The sequence below is a fragment of the Sebastes fasciatus genome, chromosome 18 (assembly GCF_043250625.1).
Source record: "Sebastes fasciatus isolate fSebFas1 chromosome 18, fSebFas1.pri, whole genome shotgun sequence".
In the NCBI taxonomy this organism is placed as follows: Eukaryota; Metazoa; Chordata; class Actinopteri; order Perciformes; family Sebastidae; genus Sebastes; species Sebastes fasciatus.
In genome coordinates this window covers 16,084,160-16,103,721 of record NC_133812.1, presented here as the reverse complement: position 1 = coordinate 16,103,721, position 19,562 = coordinate 16,084,160, and the positions used below count along the sequence as shown (strand labels likewise).

The following is a 19,562-nucleotide window of genomic DNA, read 5'->3' as shown; positions in this document are numbered from 1 at the left end:
ACATGAACTTAAATACTATAAAAGATAGAACGATAAAACGGTAGACCGGTAGAACGATAACAGGTTGACTGCGTCAAACAGCAAAAGGAACATAAAGGGAACTTGTGCAGGAGGTTCATCCTACTTGCGATAAGTGACGGGGGGTCTGGACTTGAGGATGGCACAGACGAGGGTTTGAACGCGGCCTCCCCAGCACCAGGGAGTGGGACTGAAGCACTCAGCCACCACAGGACAGTGCTTGTGGAGGAATGCACTGAAAGCCGTGCTTGAGACAAGGGCTGGCGTCTGAGAGGAATCGAGACAAAGAGGCAAAACACAGGTGTCTTGTAATTAGTACTTGTGTTACAAACAAGAATTTATGCAAAACAAGCTGGGGAAGGGCAGATAGTATGAGAGGTATGGAGGTATGTGGTAAACAGTAGTGTTCTACAAAAACTGAAAAACAAACATTTTCTACAATATAAGAACATGTCGTATGAAATTCATAATACTGTATATGTTTTGTTATAGTAGTTAACTAGCCCATGATATCTGGACTATAACACATACAAAACATACAGCATGAGTATTATGTGGTATTAAGCCAACATACTGAGACAGATAACCAAATTATTGAAAATTGAATGAATATTAGTAAGTCATTTATCAAGTTACGATGCCAAACATTTGCAGTTTCCAGCTTCTCAGAAGATGTAAACGTTTGGTGTTTTTTCTCACATTGAAGGCATCACTTTGGGCTTCAAGAAATTGTGACGGGCATTTTTCACAATTTTTTTTATATTTTGTAGCCTAACCAAAAAATGGATTAATTGAAAAGGTAATCAGCAGATTAATCAATAATGAAAATAACCAGTAACACTTTATTTCAACCTCCCTACAATTTTTTTAAGTGTTTATTAGTTGTCAACAAGTATAACTCGTCCTACGAGAGATCAATAACTTGCATATAAAGTTGAAAGAAAATGGTTAAAACAGTAGATGTGTTAAAAGCTGAAAAAGATATGATTACAACTATGTTAATGATGTTATCAAGCATTCATTACCGCTTTATACACCATTTATGGATGCTTATTATGATATACAATTAGAAAATTAGATTAAATCTCTTTATGACTACGATATAGTGCGTTATATGACTTGTTTATATGCTGGTTATAATTGCCAAATAGATGTTAGAATAAAGTGTTACTTAGCAATTAACCATTAGTTGCAGGCCTAAACATAATATTAATCAAATCTGTGTTAAAATGCCCTCAATTTTGTAGAACAAAGTACAGTAACATTATGCTAATATATAATATATTCATATATTAACCATACATATTACATAGCTCAAGAGGTCATAGTAGGATTTTTTCTTCTTCTGGTGTGTTAAATAAAGATAGCTTGAACAAAATGATTAAAAAAACTTTTAAAAAGAGATATTGAAAAATATAATAAAATAAAATAAAGTAGACTGAGATCAAATAAAGAAATATGTATATATTTTTAAAAATACAGTTAAATTAAATTAAATTAATACAAAATAAATAATAAATAAATATTTAATAAAAAAAAAAATTTTAAAAATAAAAAAAATAAAGTAGACTGAGATCAAATAAAAATAAAAATTAAATAAGAAAATATGTTTTCTTTCAAAAATACAGTAATGTGAAAATATAATTAAGAAAAAATAAAAGGAAAATAAATAAATAAAACAAAACGAAAATACAGTTAACAAAATGAGTAGAATAAAACTAAAAAAAGAGAAGGGATAAGATAAAGATAACATAAGATAACATAGCATAAAAAATGACCCCAAACCTTAAAGTAGACTGAGATCAAATAAAAATAAAAATTAAATAAGAAAATATTTTTTAAAAAAAACAGTAATATAAAAATATAATTAAGAAAAAATAAAAGAGAAAATATAATGGAGCAGACTAAGATAAAATCCAAAAATAATAATAAATACATATTTAATAAATATAAATAAATAAAAATATGTTTTAATTATTAAAAAGAAAGAAAAGAAAAGAAATTAAATGAAATCACAGTCAACAAAATGAGTAGAATAACCCTAAAAAGGAGAAGGGATAAGATAAAGATAAGAAATAACATTTCATAATAAAGAAATGAGCGCAAACCTTTCCCCCAGTGACTGACCTGACAACTGCGGCCCCACAGATAGTACAGTGCGGCCGTGAGGGAGCAGATGAACACCGTGTAAGGTCTGGAAACACACTCCCAATATGTTCTCCATAGCTCCAAATGTGATAAAAGCATAGTTAGCTGCAGTAGAGAGCTAACCGGGTCTAGCTGACGGTAATGTAACGATAAATGACTCCTTCAAAGCCGATACAACGGGGACAGACAACAGACGTGTATATATATATAGTTATTAGTTACAGTAATGCGCGACAACCTGCCTTCATCACCACCAGCTAACGTTAAAGATGTTTTACAGCTCCTCCTTCACGTCCCATCACCTCTGCCGGTGATGGGAACTAAGCGGTAATCCACCGGTAAATCCACCTGCCCGGTGTTTCCTGCTGCTTCCTGCTTCGTATGTTTAAAGAGACACCTCCAATGTCAAAGTCCGCCTCATGTTCTACGGTCCGGCTTTACCATGGATCTATAGATGTAGGATGAGAGAGGGCATCCAGAGAGACAGACACGACTACAAATAGAGAAGTGCACTACTGCACATGCGCTGTTCTGCTTCCTCTTCTGCTTCTTTGGTGCTTATTGGCAACCAGCTTATAGGAGCATTATCACTACACTACCTACTGGACTGGAGTGTGGAGCAGTAGCGGACATGCAGGAAAATAAATAAATAAATACAAGAAATTAAAATTAAAATTAAGAAAAATAAATAAATAAATAATATAAAATATAAATAAAATATTATTAGAGGTCCTCCAGACCAACAGAGGTTTTCCGTGTCTTGTGAAGTGACGGGGCTCCGCAGCGAGAAACGTTATCGTCTCCTACCGGGTGCCGGTGTCTCCCTCCGGCTGCGGTCGGGAGGCTGAGGCAGGAAAAGCCAACACTAGGATCAGTATTGATTCATGGAGAGACCTTCGTCTGGTCAGCTAACATTACTGCCAAGCAGCTGAAATAGAGAGTGATGTTGTGCTTTTAGCTGACGTGTGTCGCCTCACTGTTTTGAGCGATGCTCGTTCATGTCTATGTAGAGCGAGCACAAGCGCGAGCCCGACGCTGACTTTCGTTGACTTAATGGCCACAGGTGTATTTATACTGGTACTCTGGTTTCGGCCTTTGTCTTTTCTTTATTTTCTAAATAATGGTGTCTTTTAAGTCTGTTTAGGCTGGGCATATTATTTATGCATGACACAATAATAATAATAAAAAAATATATATATACAGTCTGTCCCCGTAGACCAGGGGTCAGCAACCTTTAAAGGGACTGTTTGTAACTTTCATAAAAATGCTTGTTAACAGCGAACACCTGTGGCCGTGAAGTCAACGAAAGTCAGTGTCGGGCTCGCGCTTGTGCTCGCTCTAAATAGACATGAACGAGCATCGATCACAACAGTGAGGCGACACACGTCAGCTAAAACCACAATATCACTCTATATTTCACCTGCTTGGCAGTAATGTTAGCTGACCAGACGAAGGTCGCTCCATGAATCAATACTGATCCTAGTGTTGGCTTTTCCTGCCTCAGCCTCCCGACCGCGGCCGGAGGGAGACACCGGCAAAATCTGATATGTCCGTGGGGACAACTGCTCTGACTGGGCTCCATGTCAAAGATGTTACACTGAAGTTTCAAATACAGTTTCACTCAAAACGTACCACTTGTACCTTTTTAGATAACTTGTTTTAATTACAGACCATAAAATGCCTTTGTGAAGCTGTGAAAAGACTGTGTAGCTCATAGGGAAAGAACCTGGAGCTAAACATAATGATTTATTTAGAACAATAACAAAGCAAGCACAAAAGGTCTTGTTTCACCATGTTGTGTAATTTATTCTGCTGATTACAGGAAATCTCTCAATATTTGCCTTTTAAATGCAACAAAGGTCTTTAGGACTCATTTAATCTAGTTGAGTGGGATCCCTGCCACCACCTCTGACTCAATACCACACTCATCATTTCCACGCTTGATCTTGAAGAAACCTGAAATGAGAAGACACAAGAACATGATTTACACCTTTTTTACCATATCGCTCACCACATTACCAGATTATGTGACCAAGAAGAACCATGATGTCCCAAACCCTGGTACCTTTATCTCCCCAGTCACCGTTCCAGGAGTTTGCAGCCAGCCAGTATGGCGTCCCATTCTCCTCTCCCCAACCGAGGATCTTGATGGCATGACCGCCCAGCATCTCCCCTGTCACATGCTGGTACACACCTACAGTGTAACATTGAGTGCAATAACACAGGGCTTAAAGGACAACAAGTGGTGGTTTTTTACTCATTTTAACACATTTACTACATATTTTATATTATATTATATAATATAATATAATTATTTAAGAATAAAATATGCTTTTAGATTGGCGATGTGTCAAAGTAACTTCAGCATCAAAACATTGAGAGTCAACCTGCCAAAAATCACTATGTTGTAGCAGAGCCGGCCCTAGGCATAGGCGGTATAGGCGAGCACTATAGGGGAGCCATTCATTCATAGGGGCGCCCCAAATGAGGGAAGACAACATACGATTTTTACTATTTTTACTAATACTATTATTTCAAAATATTACAAAGAAAGCCCGCGACAACATAACTACATAGCCTATTAAATAGCAACATCACCTGGGAAAAAACAGAGATAATGTGGTGAATGAATAGTTTATTTATTGCATAGTGTTGAAGCAGAGTGCTACTAGCTTACTTTGGATGATAGTAACGTTCACTAATTTAATAAATAGCTAGAGTTGACATCAGTTACTCCCACCTTAAATTCATTAAAGACTATTCAGGTGTTTGGGGAATAACCTACAACATAATTTTGAGAAATGCAGTTTTTCTTTTCATCTTAATCTCAAAGACATAAAGCTAAGCAGTTTCTGTGTGAGTGTATGAACACAATCATTTGTGGTGGAATTAGCTGCAATGCAACGGGCACCAACTAAAAACTTATAATAGGATGCCAAATTGGTCAGGGCCAACTCTATGTTGTAGGACAGTTATGCAAATTTATGTTTACCTTTTCTTAATTTTTGTGTTTTTTTGTGAAATACAAAATACTTTTATGTCATCAGACATGTGCAAATCCTTCAAATGAAACAATCTGAGAAGGAAAAATCACTCTTTGGTTGAACTGCTCACCACTCACGTCCACACTAAGGCCTTAATATGTGATGAGGGGTCACATTTTGCTTCATTTTAAGGCGTCACTGAACAAAAAGGTCGGGAACCACTAAAGTAGGATTAAACTCTGGGAGACAGATAAGCAAACATGGATTGTATGTTGAAAATAAAGCAGGTTAAAGCAGGTTTCAAGTTGATTTTCATTCTGAGATGAAGTGAAACTGCTTCATATGTAATAAATTACTTTTCCTGCTTGTGTGTGTGCTGCTATGTGTTGAGGAGACGTTTGTGTGCAGGCAGTATACAGTTTGTTGTATATACAGAGTTGTATAGCTTATGTGGCAACAAAGTCTAACCAGCCTCACCAGCCTTGTAAAGCAGAAAATCTGCATATACAGAGAAAGCTGCCTCCACAGGCCCGTTGCTGTACAGCTCGGTCATGATCTGCTCCTGTTGGGACGGGACGCTGTATGTGCGTCTACCTGAAGATGGAGACACAGGAAACAATAGAAACAAGACCATGTATGACAGAGAAGTGACTGCAGGTTGGGGGGAAATAGATAACTTTAGAGTCTGTACCAAAGTGTTTGTCCTTCTGATAGGATGGCGAGTATCCATCAAGGCACTGCTGCTCACACTTAGGAGTCTCTCCTTCACCCTGACACGGAGGACGAGTCCCATTCACGTGGTGCTCACAGGGAGCGATGCTGTAGGGTCGGCAGCCTGTCAAACACGCCATCAGTTTCAGCTCAGACTGTAAATATTTTGCTGAAAAGCTCTATAAACCCATTTTAGTTAACACTTTTGGATCAGCTTACCGACATTGGAGTTATACAGGCCTCCTGTCACAAGCCCTTTCTTTGCCCAGAACTCCCAAGCAGCAGAGGGATAACCACCATAACAGCTGCGTCCACAGGAAAATAAAAAACACCACAAGGGTTGTTGTTCGACGTCCTCTTAAAAGACCTGTAATACACTCATTTTAATACACAAGTACTCACCCCATGCCACATTCATCACAGCAAGACAGTAGATCTTCAGCAGAGATCTCTACAGAGATCTGACCCTTGCTGTGGATACATAACCTGTCGGATATCGCCTCAGCTGCCCCAAAGGCCTGTGGGAAATAAAAAAAAAAGGGGGAACACTGGTTTAAGAATAATCTGTGCGTTCCAATATCCATACTACTGTACTATTTAGTATGCCAGAAAAAGATTGACTATGTCCCAATACATAGTATGTCAAATGCAGTATGCCAAAAATACCAGAATGTCCTACTACGCCCTGTCACATTTTGCAGTGTGTAAGTCAGGATGTTTTTCTGGCTATTCTGACCCACAATCCTCTGTGCAGCCGCAGTGGACATAAGAGCAAGAGGATCAAAGTTCAAGGCACAGTGTTATGATGAAATAGTGTGTCTTTACCAAAAAGAAGTTTATTCAAGTGTGCTATCAGTATACTTCTTTTCAACTTAAAACAAGAAAGTATACTTTCAGTTTACTTTTTATGTACTTTATGTACTCAGAGATATACTTGACAAAAGTATACATAACTATACTTTGCTCATACTGACAAGTATACAGAAAAGTCTAAGTATACTTGGCTTATACTGACAAGTATACAGAGAAATTTAAGTATACTTGGCTTATACTGACAAGTATACAGAAAAGTCTAAGTATACTTGGCTTATAGGCCTACTTGTACTTAATCTTTTGATCGAGATATACTTACAAAAAGTATAATTAAGTATTCTTGCCGTGTAGGCCTACAGAAAGGTATATTTGGCTTGTAGTTGTGCTGACTTTTTGATTGAGTCGCCTATTAAAGTGTGTCCCAATTGAATGCATACTGCATGCTACAGTACGTACTTTATAAGAGCAGCTGCAGTACGTAAAGTAAAAATAAAGAATATGCGATTTGGAACGTGGCCATGATCTCTAAAATGCACTTTAGTTCTCTTTTGGTTCCTCTCAACAGAGCAACTGATCAACCACATTTTGTTGGTCTATCTTACCCAGCAGGATCCACAGGATCCCTGGTCTCTGATCTGTTGGATTGTGGGACAGTTGGGCCACTGCTTGCGTGCGTCGAAGTTGTCTGGCAGCTCAATGCCTTCAGTGCTGTGAACCCTTGAACAAGAAACGACACTGGTCACTGAGCACTGCAGATAAGAAGATAAGATGGTGCACACACCCTCATCATACATGGTTAAACTTACACTTCTGGCAGCTTGTCTCCGTTCAGTATAGTCCCACACAGTCCCTTCACATAGCTGGTATCAATGTTGTGGAAGTTCTCCCCGGCCTGGAGCAAAAGAAGCAGAGTTTTAAAAAGCAGAAATCACAGCATTCACGACCACAATCTGTGAAAACAGGTTTCCTCAGGTGGCCACATGCTGCAGAGACAGGAAGTACTCTGGGTCTACTCACCGTCCAGGTGGTGCCGGCCCTGTTGATAAGGTCGATCATCTCTGAGGAGGCATGATGGAGGTTAGGTCGAGCCCAGGTGACGGAGACCGTCACGAGTACACAAAGGAGAGCCAGAGGATGCATCCTGCAAAAAAAGCTGACAGTGAGACTTCAACGTTATCACCTAGACTGTAACATGTTCATTGCTACTGTTTTATGAGACATGGCAGTGTTTTATGAGACATTTCAGCGTGAGCATCACAAGACAATGACAGTGTAATTTAGGTCACACTGGAGCATCTTGTTGTTTCTTCTCAAAATATGGAAATCATTTTACATTTCTGTTATAATTTATGTACAGTATGTACATGTGAAGATGTCTATATACTGTATGTACAGTGAGCAGAATTTATATTAACAGTGACAGATATGTACATAAAGTAACAGATGTACATATTATAAAACAAATGTGCATTAAAGACTAAATTGAAAAAAAAATTGAAAAAATGTGCATTAAAGATTGTAAGTTATAATCTAAAAATGTGCACTAAAGACTGTAAATTATAATTTAAAAATGTGCAAAAAAAGTGCATTAAAGACTGTAAATTGTAATCTATAACGGCAGCTGCTCTTTAAAGTCTTTTCTTATTAACAATCAACTCAAATATAAAGATATTATAAACACCAAGTATCATTAAACATATAAATTGAAGTCATAATAAAAGAAAAAACAAAAAATCTCCCAAAAATCGAAGTCTTAACTTTTACCTGTGTTGCAGCTGTTTCGATGGACGTTCTTCTGGGTCACTCTTTTCTCTCTCTGAACTAAACACCAGTCCTCTGCAGTCCTCTACTGTCCTTTTTACAAGCAGCTAGTTATGGAATCACATGTCTGTGTAATGAAACATCTCGTGACTGACAAAAATGTCTTTCCAAAGGTTGACGGTTGATCTTAACATGATGACCTGGCAACGATAAAGAGAACATAATGCAACCCTTTTTATTTTATCTTTATGAAAATCTTACCTTCTCATTATTTTGCTTCATAGTTGTGATTTCTGTATGTACACACATATACAGTCAGAAATATAACTAACAAAAACAAAGCACAGCACCATATATGAATCAACTATGCTGTAAAATTTTAAAAGATAATTTTACAGTCTGGAATCTATAGAAACATTAACTATAATCAACAGGCTGTAAATCAAAGTATGACTTCACTCAGACTGTGTAGATTCTTTCACCTCTTTATTTGTTCAAATATGTACAAATCAGAATGTCACATTACATAGCAATGTTTGTAGCTCTCCTTTGGTTCTGTACAAGGTTACTCTGTGCTAGCCTTTCTACTCACCAAAGCTGTGTTAAGGACACTTTAGCTAGCTGTCTCAATATGCATTTATTTCAGATATCAAATATACAAGAAATTACATTTGTTCTCCCTCACTTATTCAAACAGTCCATGTCAAAGCTACCTTGGAAATGCACTGATCTTTTTCTCCTACTTCAAAGGAGTTGAAACAGAAAGAACGCAGACATACAAGTGTTGAAATGAAGCTCTGCCGTGAGTGGATGCTGTCCACGTCATCTACGCTAACATAGTTAGTGTGACTGTGAGTGTTTCTCCTGTAGAAACATAACGAGTGGAATATTAAAGTAGCTTTAATTTGACATGAAAAATATGAAGATTTGACACAAAATTACAACAAAAACTTAATGTAGTTTGGTGACTGTGTTCCCCAAAATCCTTAAAATGGGCAGTGTCATGTACTGTGCATTTCACCCCTTGATAGGGAAAATGACTACTTTTTGTCTTTAAAATGTTCAAATATGTTGAATAATTTCCCTCAATTCAAAGGGTCAACATGTTACAAATCAAACAAACAAAAAGAAGAACACAATCAACATAAACAGCAAACAACAAAAACGCCCTGAATTGTTTCAATGTGCCATTTATGCTGGTGAATATAACCACACGACTCTGTTAATAAATTATCCAGATGCAGGGTGACTAGAAATCACTATCAAACAACATAAAGAGACCAGCCATGTTACCAGAACCCCTCCATAGTCTGAATAATAGGGCTGCACAATATAGTTTTATTGTCATTGCGATGTCAACTTGCACGATAAAAACATCACGAAAGAAATAATTTCTTTTCATTTTTTAAATTCAACAAGCAATTTGTTTTATTTCAGCAAAAACTGAAAGCAGCAGAAGGGCACAACTGAGTACTCTTTAATATCTGTCTATTTATCACAAGTTGTCATCGCCATAACCAACAAAGTTATCACATATTTTCCTCATATTGTGCAGCCCTACTAAATATGTCCATGGTCCTGTGACGGCCATAATGAAGAGGGCAAAGTAAGGAAGCTTCAGATTCCTCCAGTCAAGAGGAGAACCGGACCTCCAGAGTGGACAAAGGGGCTTTCTGAGTCCGTGGCACCCCAGGAAAGGTGAGGGTAAATGGGTTCACTGTCCCGGCATGTCGCCGGTGCCCTGCGCCTGCGCTGCTGCGGTGGTGCTGAGGTACTGCCAGCTGAGAGCGGCGAGCAGCATGGCGGCAGACAGGTACATAGGCGACAGGTGGTGGGTCCTGGAGGGGAAGCTGGACTGTGACAGGGCGGACTTCTCTTGGATCAGAGCCAGGATGTGCAGGGTCTTGTCCCGCGTCGGGTCCGTGTGGGAGACCTTCTGTAAAATCTGCAGAGAGGAAGGGAGTTTGTGTTAAAGTGCACCAATGTGGTGGAAGTAGGAGAGCAAAACACAAAAACACACCCACCTCCTGGCTGTACTGGGCGATGATGGTCTGCACGGCTGTCATGTTGGTGGCTTCCATCATGAGTGTGACGGCCTGTCCCTTTCGGATCTTCACCACTCCCTGGAACACCTTGGGGTTGTTGTAGCACGACGACAGTGTAGCTATTGCCATCACCTGGTCAGGAGAGGATAAACACATAGTCAAGACAAGAAATGAATGAAAATAAATGTGTCTCTTGCATCTGTTGGCCCTGTGTGAACATTTAACTGATGTATCTGAAAAGAGAAACTATTGGGAGGATAAAATGCTAGCAGCATGCTAATGTGCTGTTCAAATATCATGTCATACAAATACAAAATAAATCACTATATTGTTGAAAGACAGGAAGTGATGAATCAGTGTGTATACCTGTGGAATGGCACAGAAATTGAAGACGCTCTGGTTGCGCAGGCGGGACAGGTAGGCGATAACGTCCGGGACGTGTTTCAGAGCGTCGGTGACCAGCAGGTTGAGACAGGAGAGAGCCGACTCTAGCTTCTCGGCCTGGGCCAGGTCCTCCAGACGACCTGCAAACTGACTCCAAGCCTGCACGGGGACACAAGATGTTAACACATCACATACTGTGTTTTTAAATCAATAGTCAGCAGATCTCTAAACAACAAGAGCGCTACTTGACGAAAAGGAGTTTTTCTTTTACTCTCTCTCTGCTTCCTCTTTTTATTAGGAGGCACAATCTACATAAAGGCCTTTACACACCGGGGGGGCTGGCTTTTTTTGTGCAAATTAATTTGCACGCCAATATATGTTTTCGAGCTGTTGTTTTTGTCATGAGTACTCACACAGAATGAAAAAGCAGAATACTTTTTTCCAACAAAAAGGTTGATATTTCGGAGCTTTCGCACCATGAATAAAGGCATCAACCAATCACGATGTGTTGAATCGGTTGAGTTGTGCCTATATTTATGAAACAACAGTACACAAAGGCCATGTAGTCCGAACCAGAACGACAGACTTTCCTTTCAACCTCGACAAAGGCATCGCAGACCAGATCCACTCCTTCCATTCTTACCTTTCACAATAAAAGCCCTAGACATTCGCATTTTCTTGTCATTTATTCGTCACTCCCCTCCGGTGTGTAAAGGCCTTAAGACTGACATGTGTGGCACAACTCTCCATGCTGATACTATTTATAGAGACAGAATATCTATATATAATCTATATATTCACTGGAGTTCACTTTCCAATGCAACCATGCTGCTTCAAAACACACGTAATGAATAAAAAAGGTGCACCAGAGGTTATATTAACACACGTCTCATAATGCACAATGGAAATGAATTGACTGTATTCTGAAGCTTTTGCTACCTTACCGTGAGGCTCAGGTCAGACACACAGGTAAAACAAACACACTCATAACAGGACAAAGGAACGCGTTCCTACCTCTTGTGGCCAGAAGGCACGTCCCACTTGCGTGTCCTCTAGATAGTCTCGGATGATGTTGGTCTTCTGGAGGAACAGGCCCATGGAGTTGGCCAGCTCACTGTCGCGCCCCACCTCGGGGTCCTCTAGCTGGGACGCAGAGAACAGCTGAGACAGACCGACGCCGACCAGCCCCGCCACATAGTGGCAATACTGCGCAGAGGAGACAACAAGACAACATGGCGTCAGAATTTAAAGTCCCAGCATGACATGAATGACTGATGATTGAACACACAGTTACTGTAATATCCAAAGGTGATAATGAAACATTTCAACAGTATTGTCAGAGTCAAAGACATGGGGTTTATAGGATGTTTTACGTAGTGAGTGGTAAGATACCAGAATGACTGAGAACGCATTATTAAGACAGAATGAAGCTGTCAATAACAACATATTTTACTCCCAGCCATGGAAACCTAAAGGTCCTGACACACCAAGCCCATGGTCAGCATAGTCTGCCCGTCTCTAAGGTTTTTAGGTGGATTCAGCATGTTGAATCAACAGCGGAGCTCATCGGTGAGAGAAATCACTCTCATTGGCTGTTCAACTTAGAGGAATCAGTGCACGAGAAGAGAAACAGAAGTGAGGAAAGCAGGCCAACGGGTTAAGTCAAGAGGAAAAACACAGAAGGCTCTTCTCATTTTTTATCTTCATCTCATCTGATCGTTCCAATACATGGATATTTTCACAGCGACATGGCCATCTGGGATGAAACTAAGTGGTGAGTGAGAGTGGTGTGAAAATGGTCGGCAAATGCCGCTTTGTTTCATGTACGTATCATAACAACGGCTTGTTTATCTGCCGTCCTCTGTCTTCTGGTTTCCCTTTTTGAATGACAAATACAGACTACCGCCGCCTGCTGGTGTGGAGAGTTATTTCCTCTCATGCAGGCGCAGAACGTATGTCGACGTGAGGCGACGCAACAGGCGGCCTTCGTCGCCGCTAGTTCCCTGATGTTGGTTTGGTGTGTCTGGGCCTTTAGACAAAACAATAGTATCTCTGCTCTAATCTGCCAGTTTGCTTAACTCTAATGTTATGGTACCATAAACAGTGACAGAGATCTGTCTGTGCTGTTAAAACATGTATTTCTTATTGCCATTCAAACACATGTTTCTGTCCTAATATGTCTAACATGTTTGCTGCTATCTTAACATAAACATTGACATTTACCAGGTCCCACTCCTTCATGGATCCCACTTTCTTTTCCAGGAATTCAGCCATCCCTACTCCCATACGGTGGCAGATATCCGAGATGACGTCTCTGTATTCCTTAGCGAGGTTTCTGAATTCCAGTGATATCTGGGTTGCAAGTACACATGAAGATTACAGTTACTGATTTATAACAGCCTTTAATCTGATTTCACTATAGACTTTTCTATCACATACCATCACAGATATTAGACAACCAACTTACAAAGTAAACTCGGTCATCAACATGGTATTTTATGCTGCCATTGTGTCAGTAAATCTGTCTGCATGAGTAATTTAAGCCTGGAGAGCCTAATGTACCTGCCTTCTACTGTACAGTATGTACCACCCATAGACTGTGTGGTAATACCATGTAGTGCATACTAACCGTGGGGAAATCCGCCAGAACCTGCCGGTCTTTCTCCTGGCTCTCGGTGAAGCACCACTCATCCTGGTACAGGTAGGTGTGGAAATCATTCAGCATGGGAACCTTCTTGTCCAGAGGGATGGTCATGTCGTCCTCCACTGTGTCCAATGCTCGCAGCACCAGGTAGAAGATACAAACTGCATGTCTGGATCACAAAGACAGGAGACAGGAGGCTATCAAATTTGAGTGTATTTATACACGCTGACAAAAAAAGCTGCCTTGTCATTGACTCGAAAGAAAAAATAGCCGGCGTGTCAAGCAGGTCGTCACAGGTCAAGTTAGTCTATACATAGAGGATTCCCTTTAACCCGGGATATATAAAGTGCACACACACACTAAAGATGTATTTGTGTAATTTCTCTCTTTTATTTATTGACACATTAAATCTCCCTTTGAATGGCTGCATCAAAAGCAATGTTTGTTCATGAGTGACATTGAATGAGATGAGCCAATCTATCAATGAGTAGAGCAAGAGGAAATGTATCATCTACAATTTTGATAATCATTTAAGTAATTTATCAAACATCTCCAACATTTGTTGGTTCCAGGTTTTCCAATGTGAGGATTTGCTGCTTTATGTGTTTCATATCACTATAAATTGAATTTTGGGGGGGTTTAACTGCTGTTTGGACAAAAGATGCTATTTTAAAAAAGTATTATCTTCTGCTCTATCTATGCTACATAGACTATGATTAAAAAAATGATATATAGATTAGTCGATAATGTTAGTTAGTTAGTTAGTTGCAGCCCTAAGTGACATGTTTTACTGCACAATGTGTTCATACTGTATCTAAATACATCTTCACATATCTGTACTTTCCTTGGTAATCGTCTAATCGACATAACTATTGATGTTACAAACATTCATTCTTGCCGATGTCTATTAAACTTCTCAACAACTCGTAAGATAAAGCTATCATAAGGACAGTGCCATATGGTTAGACAGTGCAATATGTTAAATAGGGACAGTGCAATATGTTAAATAGGGACAGTGCAATATGTTAAATTGGGACAGGGCAATATGTTGCATCTGTGTAATATTGGGCCATTGTCTATGCATTATGGGCAAGACGGTTGACAGTGCAGTGCACTTCGTGGGTGCAATACCTGCCATGGTGTGTGTGATAGTATGTGCCATTATGTACGTGGACTGTGTATGTGTTGAAACATCTGTTTCTGTGAAACGGTTTCCCTGTCTTGTGTGGAATCGTTTATTATTGTTGTTGATGGTGTTGTTGGACGGAGTCCAGGAAAAATGTCCCCACGGGGTCAATAAAAGTATATCTTATCTTATCTTAACTAATTTTGAAAAAAATTATTTGGTATTAGGCAATCTAATATAGTGGAGATATCCCTACAGATGTGCATTTGAATTATTACTTTAATGATAACAATAATGATAATAATTTCATTAAGGACACAACAAGAAGGTCCATGGCATACTAAATAAAAACAGACAATATCTAAAAAAAAAAATACAATAAAATACAATGGTTTAAAAAAAATCAGCTAATACATGGCAAGAAGTCCCTAAAAAGGCTTGGCTCAGCCATGGGCTGCAGTGCATTCTGGTCTATTGAGGCTATTAGCTATTGATAAGTTATCTCTGGGCTTTGCTGTCAGACATTATTGCAACTCCAGAGGGATGCCATCATGTTGTTGTGGACTTTTTTCTGGAGTAATGGATCCAATGCCAAGTAGGTCTGAACTGCTGATATAGTCTTTTTGTTTTGCACATGTTTAACACAGAAGCACTAGAGCAGAAAAAGGGAAGCACTTCCAGCCAACGCCCCTTATAGTTATAGTTCTGCCCTTCAGGAGAGAAAACATGCCCGCACAGACAGACACACATCCTCCTCCTCCTCCTCCTCCTCCTCCTCCTCACCTGCTGGAGCTTGCAGCTCTGCACCCACCTTAACTCTCCGTCCAGCGCCTGAATCACGGCTGCAAAGCTCCGGCTGGTCTGGTTCAGGTACAGATAGCAGGTGCGCAGACTCTCCGTCATGGACTCCTGGCAGGAGAGACAGAAGAAGGTGGTGTGTCGGTAAAAGCCTGCTGGTGGTCTGAGGGCGCTGGAGGGTCTAGCGGCCTCCTGCAGGCCCCGCTCCCCGAGCCTCCAGCCCAGGAGGAGGGACCGAGGAGAGCCGCGCGGTGCCACCGAGAGAGAGCGCTTGAACACGGATAGAGAGACCGAACACTTGCAGCAAGCTCCGGCCATACGAACAAGAGCACGACCGACTCTGCTGCAGCTACAAAGAAGCGACTCTGTTGTCCATGTCGACGCCACGGCTGGTGGGACAACATGTGGAGTATAGAGGACAAGAGAGCTGGAGGGGTCGAGGGAGGTGAGAGACGCTCAGGAGGACGTCCTGGTGAGCTAAATCAAGAGCTGCACTGATCTACAAACAGTCTACCAGCGAGTAGAGCCTGTGCACAGTGTTTGTAGATCTGCTGTTATGATTACACAGCTCCTCCCACCTCCATGCACAATAACACCACCAGTTGCACGTTTCATAATCTGCTTCTATAGCAAGGAAATGTGACTGCTGAACACAAGACTGTGTCAGAGCAAACAGGGACATTAAGATATAGTGTTTTGAATGTAAAAGACATAAGTCTAAAATAGTATATAGTTGTATCTGTTTATGTAATTAGGTTAAGTTTATTTCTGAATTTTGTTTTATACTCTCCATTGCACAAACTTGATTGGACTGATAGATCACCCCACCACCCACCCACATGACAATACCCAGAGGACACACAACTAAAACCAGGCAAGGAAAATAAGTGTACAACAAATAAATAAATAAATACACAAAAATATACAAATAAAATAATAAAATAAAATAATCATAATTAAAGTTAAAATTATTTTTATTTGTTATTTTAATTAAATTAAATTAAAATAAATAAATACACACAAATATACAGATAAAATAAAATAATCAATGTTAAAGAAAGAAAATAAATAATGATAAATTATATATAAATATATTTTATTATTTTTACTTGTGTATATTCTTTTTACTTATTTATCTATTTTTTGTATTATAACATGTTTTTCCTGTATCTATACTGGCTTTTTTTATACTAATATTAGGTTTGTTAAGTTTCTTTGTACCGAGAATGTTATTATTGGGGACGTTTGTGAATGTTTGTTCTGTTGTTTCAAAATGAACAAAAAAATAAATATAATATTGAAAAAAAATAAATAATAATGATAAATGATTAGGGGTCTAGAATCCTATTATCTAGGGCACTAACATGCTTAAAACAAACGGAGTTAAGCAGAAAAATGTGAACACAAAGACAAATCAAGGGTCCCTCCAATGCTTCGTTTGCAACGTTCCTGGTCATATACTGTATATATACACCAAACTTTACTCAGCCACAAAGTTATCTGAGCCTAAGGCATCAACACAACTAAGGAAAGGTTGCCATATCAATGAAAACTTGTCAGTTGACCCCTTAATAGTATACCTGGTGCAATGTTATGACGAAATGGTATATCCCATACATATACTGCATGCAACAGTACATACTTTGTAAGGGCAGCTGTAGTGAGAACTAAAAGTAAAAAGAAAAAGTATGCAATTTGGAATGTAGCCTAAGTTTACTTTTTTATAGCACTGTTCATTATCACTTAAATGTCTTCTGCACGCTTGTAATTAAACTGTGGGCGGGAATGACACCCGTAACAATGTAGGAACACATAAAATGTGATTTGTGTCCATGAATATATTGCCCCACTGCATGCTGGGTGGGTTCTCAACACACCTTTCTCATGTAAGTGCAATCACATGATCAGCAATATGTATATATGTATAATATGAATGCTGAACATGGTTTATTTTGCCTTTATTTCAAAATAAGAGTGAATAAGAGCTTTCTCTGAAAGCAAATTTGCTTTCAAAGAACCAAATTAGCTGGATGAGAATAATATAAACTGAATTATTTTAGCCTTAGTTAAACCATATTTGAAGAAAAGGCCAAGAGGTGAATCAAGCTGTTTGGGGAAGTTTGCTGCGAATGAATAAGCAGTGTGTTTTGCTGACACCTAATGGGAGACTGTAGGAATGACAGGATGTATATGTGGTGTTACAGTAAAATCTGTCACCTGTGAGATTATGTGATGCCAGAGGGGTTAACAGTGGAAAAATATTGATGCTTTGACCAAATATTAACAGGTTTAAGTGATCACTGTAATCAAAAATATGTGTTACTACTTTTGCAACAGCCTGAGAGTCAAAATAATTGCTGGTGTGTCAGAGGTTTGGAATCAGGCTATACTTTTTGCATGACAATTTTAGTCCATATTCCTGATCAGGTCACAAAATATGACAGGTCACAGGTCTGTCATCCTCTGAACAAAGAAATAAGTTGTACTGCAGAACAGTGTGATGTTGTTTTGAGGAGCTTCCATCCTACTCTCAAAGGAATATTAGGAATATTTCGTAATAATATGATTATATTCACTCACAATGCATGGTTGAGGTAAACTTTTGTCATGGGCCATTTAATGATGCTGCAAAACCAAAATAAGAGATTCAATGCAGTCTATCTCTCTCTCTCTCTCTGTCACACTGGTGTTAAAATACTAGGATTAGCAGTGAAACATGCGCACCATCCAAGCTCATTATGTAACCTAAATCCCAAGTCAATGGTCATATCTGTCTGCCTGTGTACACCCGAGCTAACACCGTGAGTGAGAGATCTAATTAGAGCAACTATAGCTGATTCTGTTTCCATCGGAGAGCACCATATAGGTTAATCCATTACAATGCAGGCTGCATTTCCTGTGTGTGTTTCCGGGTTGCTCTATAGCCAGTCTGTGTGATACTGTTAAAAGGGGAACAATATGTGCTACTTGATGATTGCAAATCTGTAAATGCAAATGTCTCCAACCTACATGCTTGTCACTGTTTCGATATTCATATGACAAGTGTATTCTCAATATATTATAAAACAGAGGGTTTTACTCACATAATCCAACTTTGGCATGATGGTTCTGCATCCTCCCATCTTAAACCTAAACATGTTTAATATCTCCTCCGGGTGGCCCAGTGACTTCAGGATGTCCATGTTGCTTCAGGTGTTCAGTTACTGTGAGAAACTGATGTGTAAACCAGCAGAGATGTTATTCCCCATCAACGCAGCAGCAAGCAACTGCAGCAGCACCGTGCAGAGAATGCGGCTCTCTCAGGCAGGAATGTCGTCAGATCGAGCGACGCCTCTGATTGGTTGGCGAGTCATGGTCATAGCGCTCAGTGACCAATCAGAGCCCAGAGTGTCTGGTGTGATGACCCGCCTCAGCAGACTGTCAGTGGAGCGCGGCTTCTGATTGGTCCGTTCCTCATCTGAAAGGAAAACCATTATCTGCTCATTGAAATTATGTAATCCTGGGACTAGATACCTGTTGGTTGTGATCCCCCATCCGTGTTGTGCTCACACACTAACACAGTTTTTTTTTTTTTTATAATTTAGTCCATTATAGGAATAGAAAATGTGTGTTTTCTTTGTACATGTTGTGTATGTTCTGGTATGTGTTTAGCCTTTTATGCCTTTTTGTTTGACTGTGAGACAATCTGTACTTTTGTGTGTTTAAAAAAAAAAAGCTATACAAATATAGGTTATTTTTATCATTATTTATTCAATCAAGCAATTAATATAGTTGGCATTGTCATTTTTAAGATCAACTTTCCATGTAGAGAAATTTAAGTGTCACAGCAGCAGAAGTACAAGAACACATGCAAAACTACAGATACTACAAATGGTATATATATATATATATATATATTTGTGTGTATATATATGTATATATATGTATGTATATATGTGTATATATATGTGTGTATATATATGTATATATATATGTGTATATGTGTATATATATATAAACATATATATCATTATTAAATTTCAAATGTATATCACTGTGAAATAGTCACAAATATTGTGAAGAGACTAGGAAGTTGTAATACTTAAAAAAAAAAACTTCATGAATTGCCTGTAAAAGATTTTATTATGAGA

At 39.0% G+C, this 19,562-nt stretch overlaps 1 protein-coding gene and 1 pseudogene across 2 annotated transcripts; both read right to left on the bottom strand.

The window, feature by feature from the left end:
- Positions 1 to 8,570, bottom strand: part of LOC141756603 (uncharacterized) — a 29,225-nt pseudogene extending 20,655 nt beyond the window's left edge.
- Positions 8,571 to 8,904: 334 nt separating this feature from the next.
- fdft1 (farnesyl-diphosphate farnesyltransferase 1) lies at positions 8,905 to 18,749 on the bottom strand. Of its 2 annotated transcripts, XM_074616226.1 has the most exons (8): positions 18,516 to 18,749; positions 15,446 to 15,543; positions 13,494 to 13,677; positions 13,088 to 13,216; positions 11,879 to 12,070; positions 10,847 to 11,023; positions 10,460 to 10,612; positions 8,905 to 10,380 (listed from the first exon to the last, which is right to left on the bottom strand). In XM_074616226.1, the coding sequence occupies exons 1-8, from the start codon at positions 18,612 to 18,614 to the stop codon at positions 10,150 to 10,152; spliced, it is 1,263 nt and encodes a 420-aa protein (XP_074472327.1). In that variant the 5' UTR covers positions 18,615 to 18,749; the 3' UTR covers positions 8,905 to 10,149. The 2 variants fall into 2 exon arrangements, with proteins under 2 accessions (XP_074472327.1, XP_074472326.1); XM_074616225.1 differs by lacking the exon at positions 18,516 to 18,749 and having other exon boundaries at positions 15,446 to 16,327.
- Between the last annotated feature and the right edge of the window lie 813 nt (positions 18,750 to 19,562).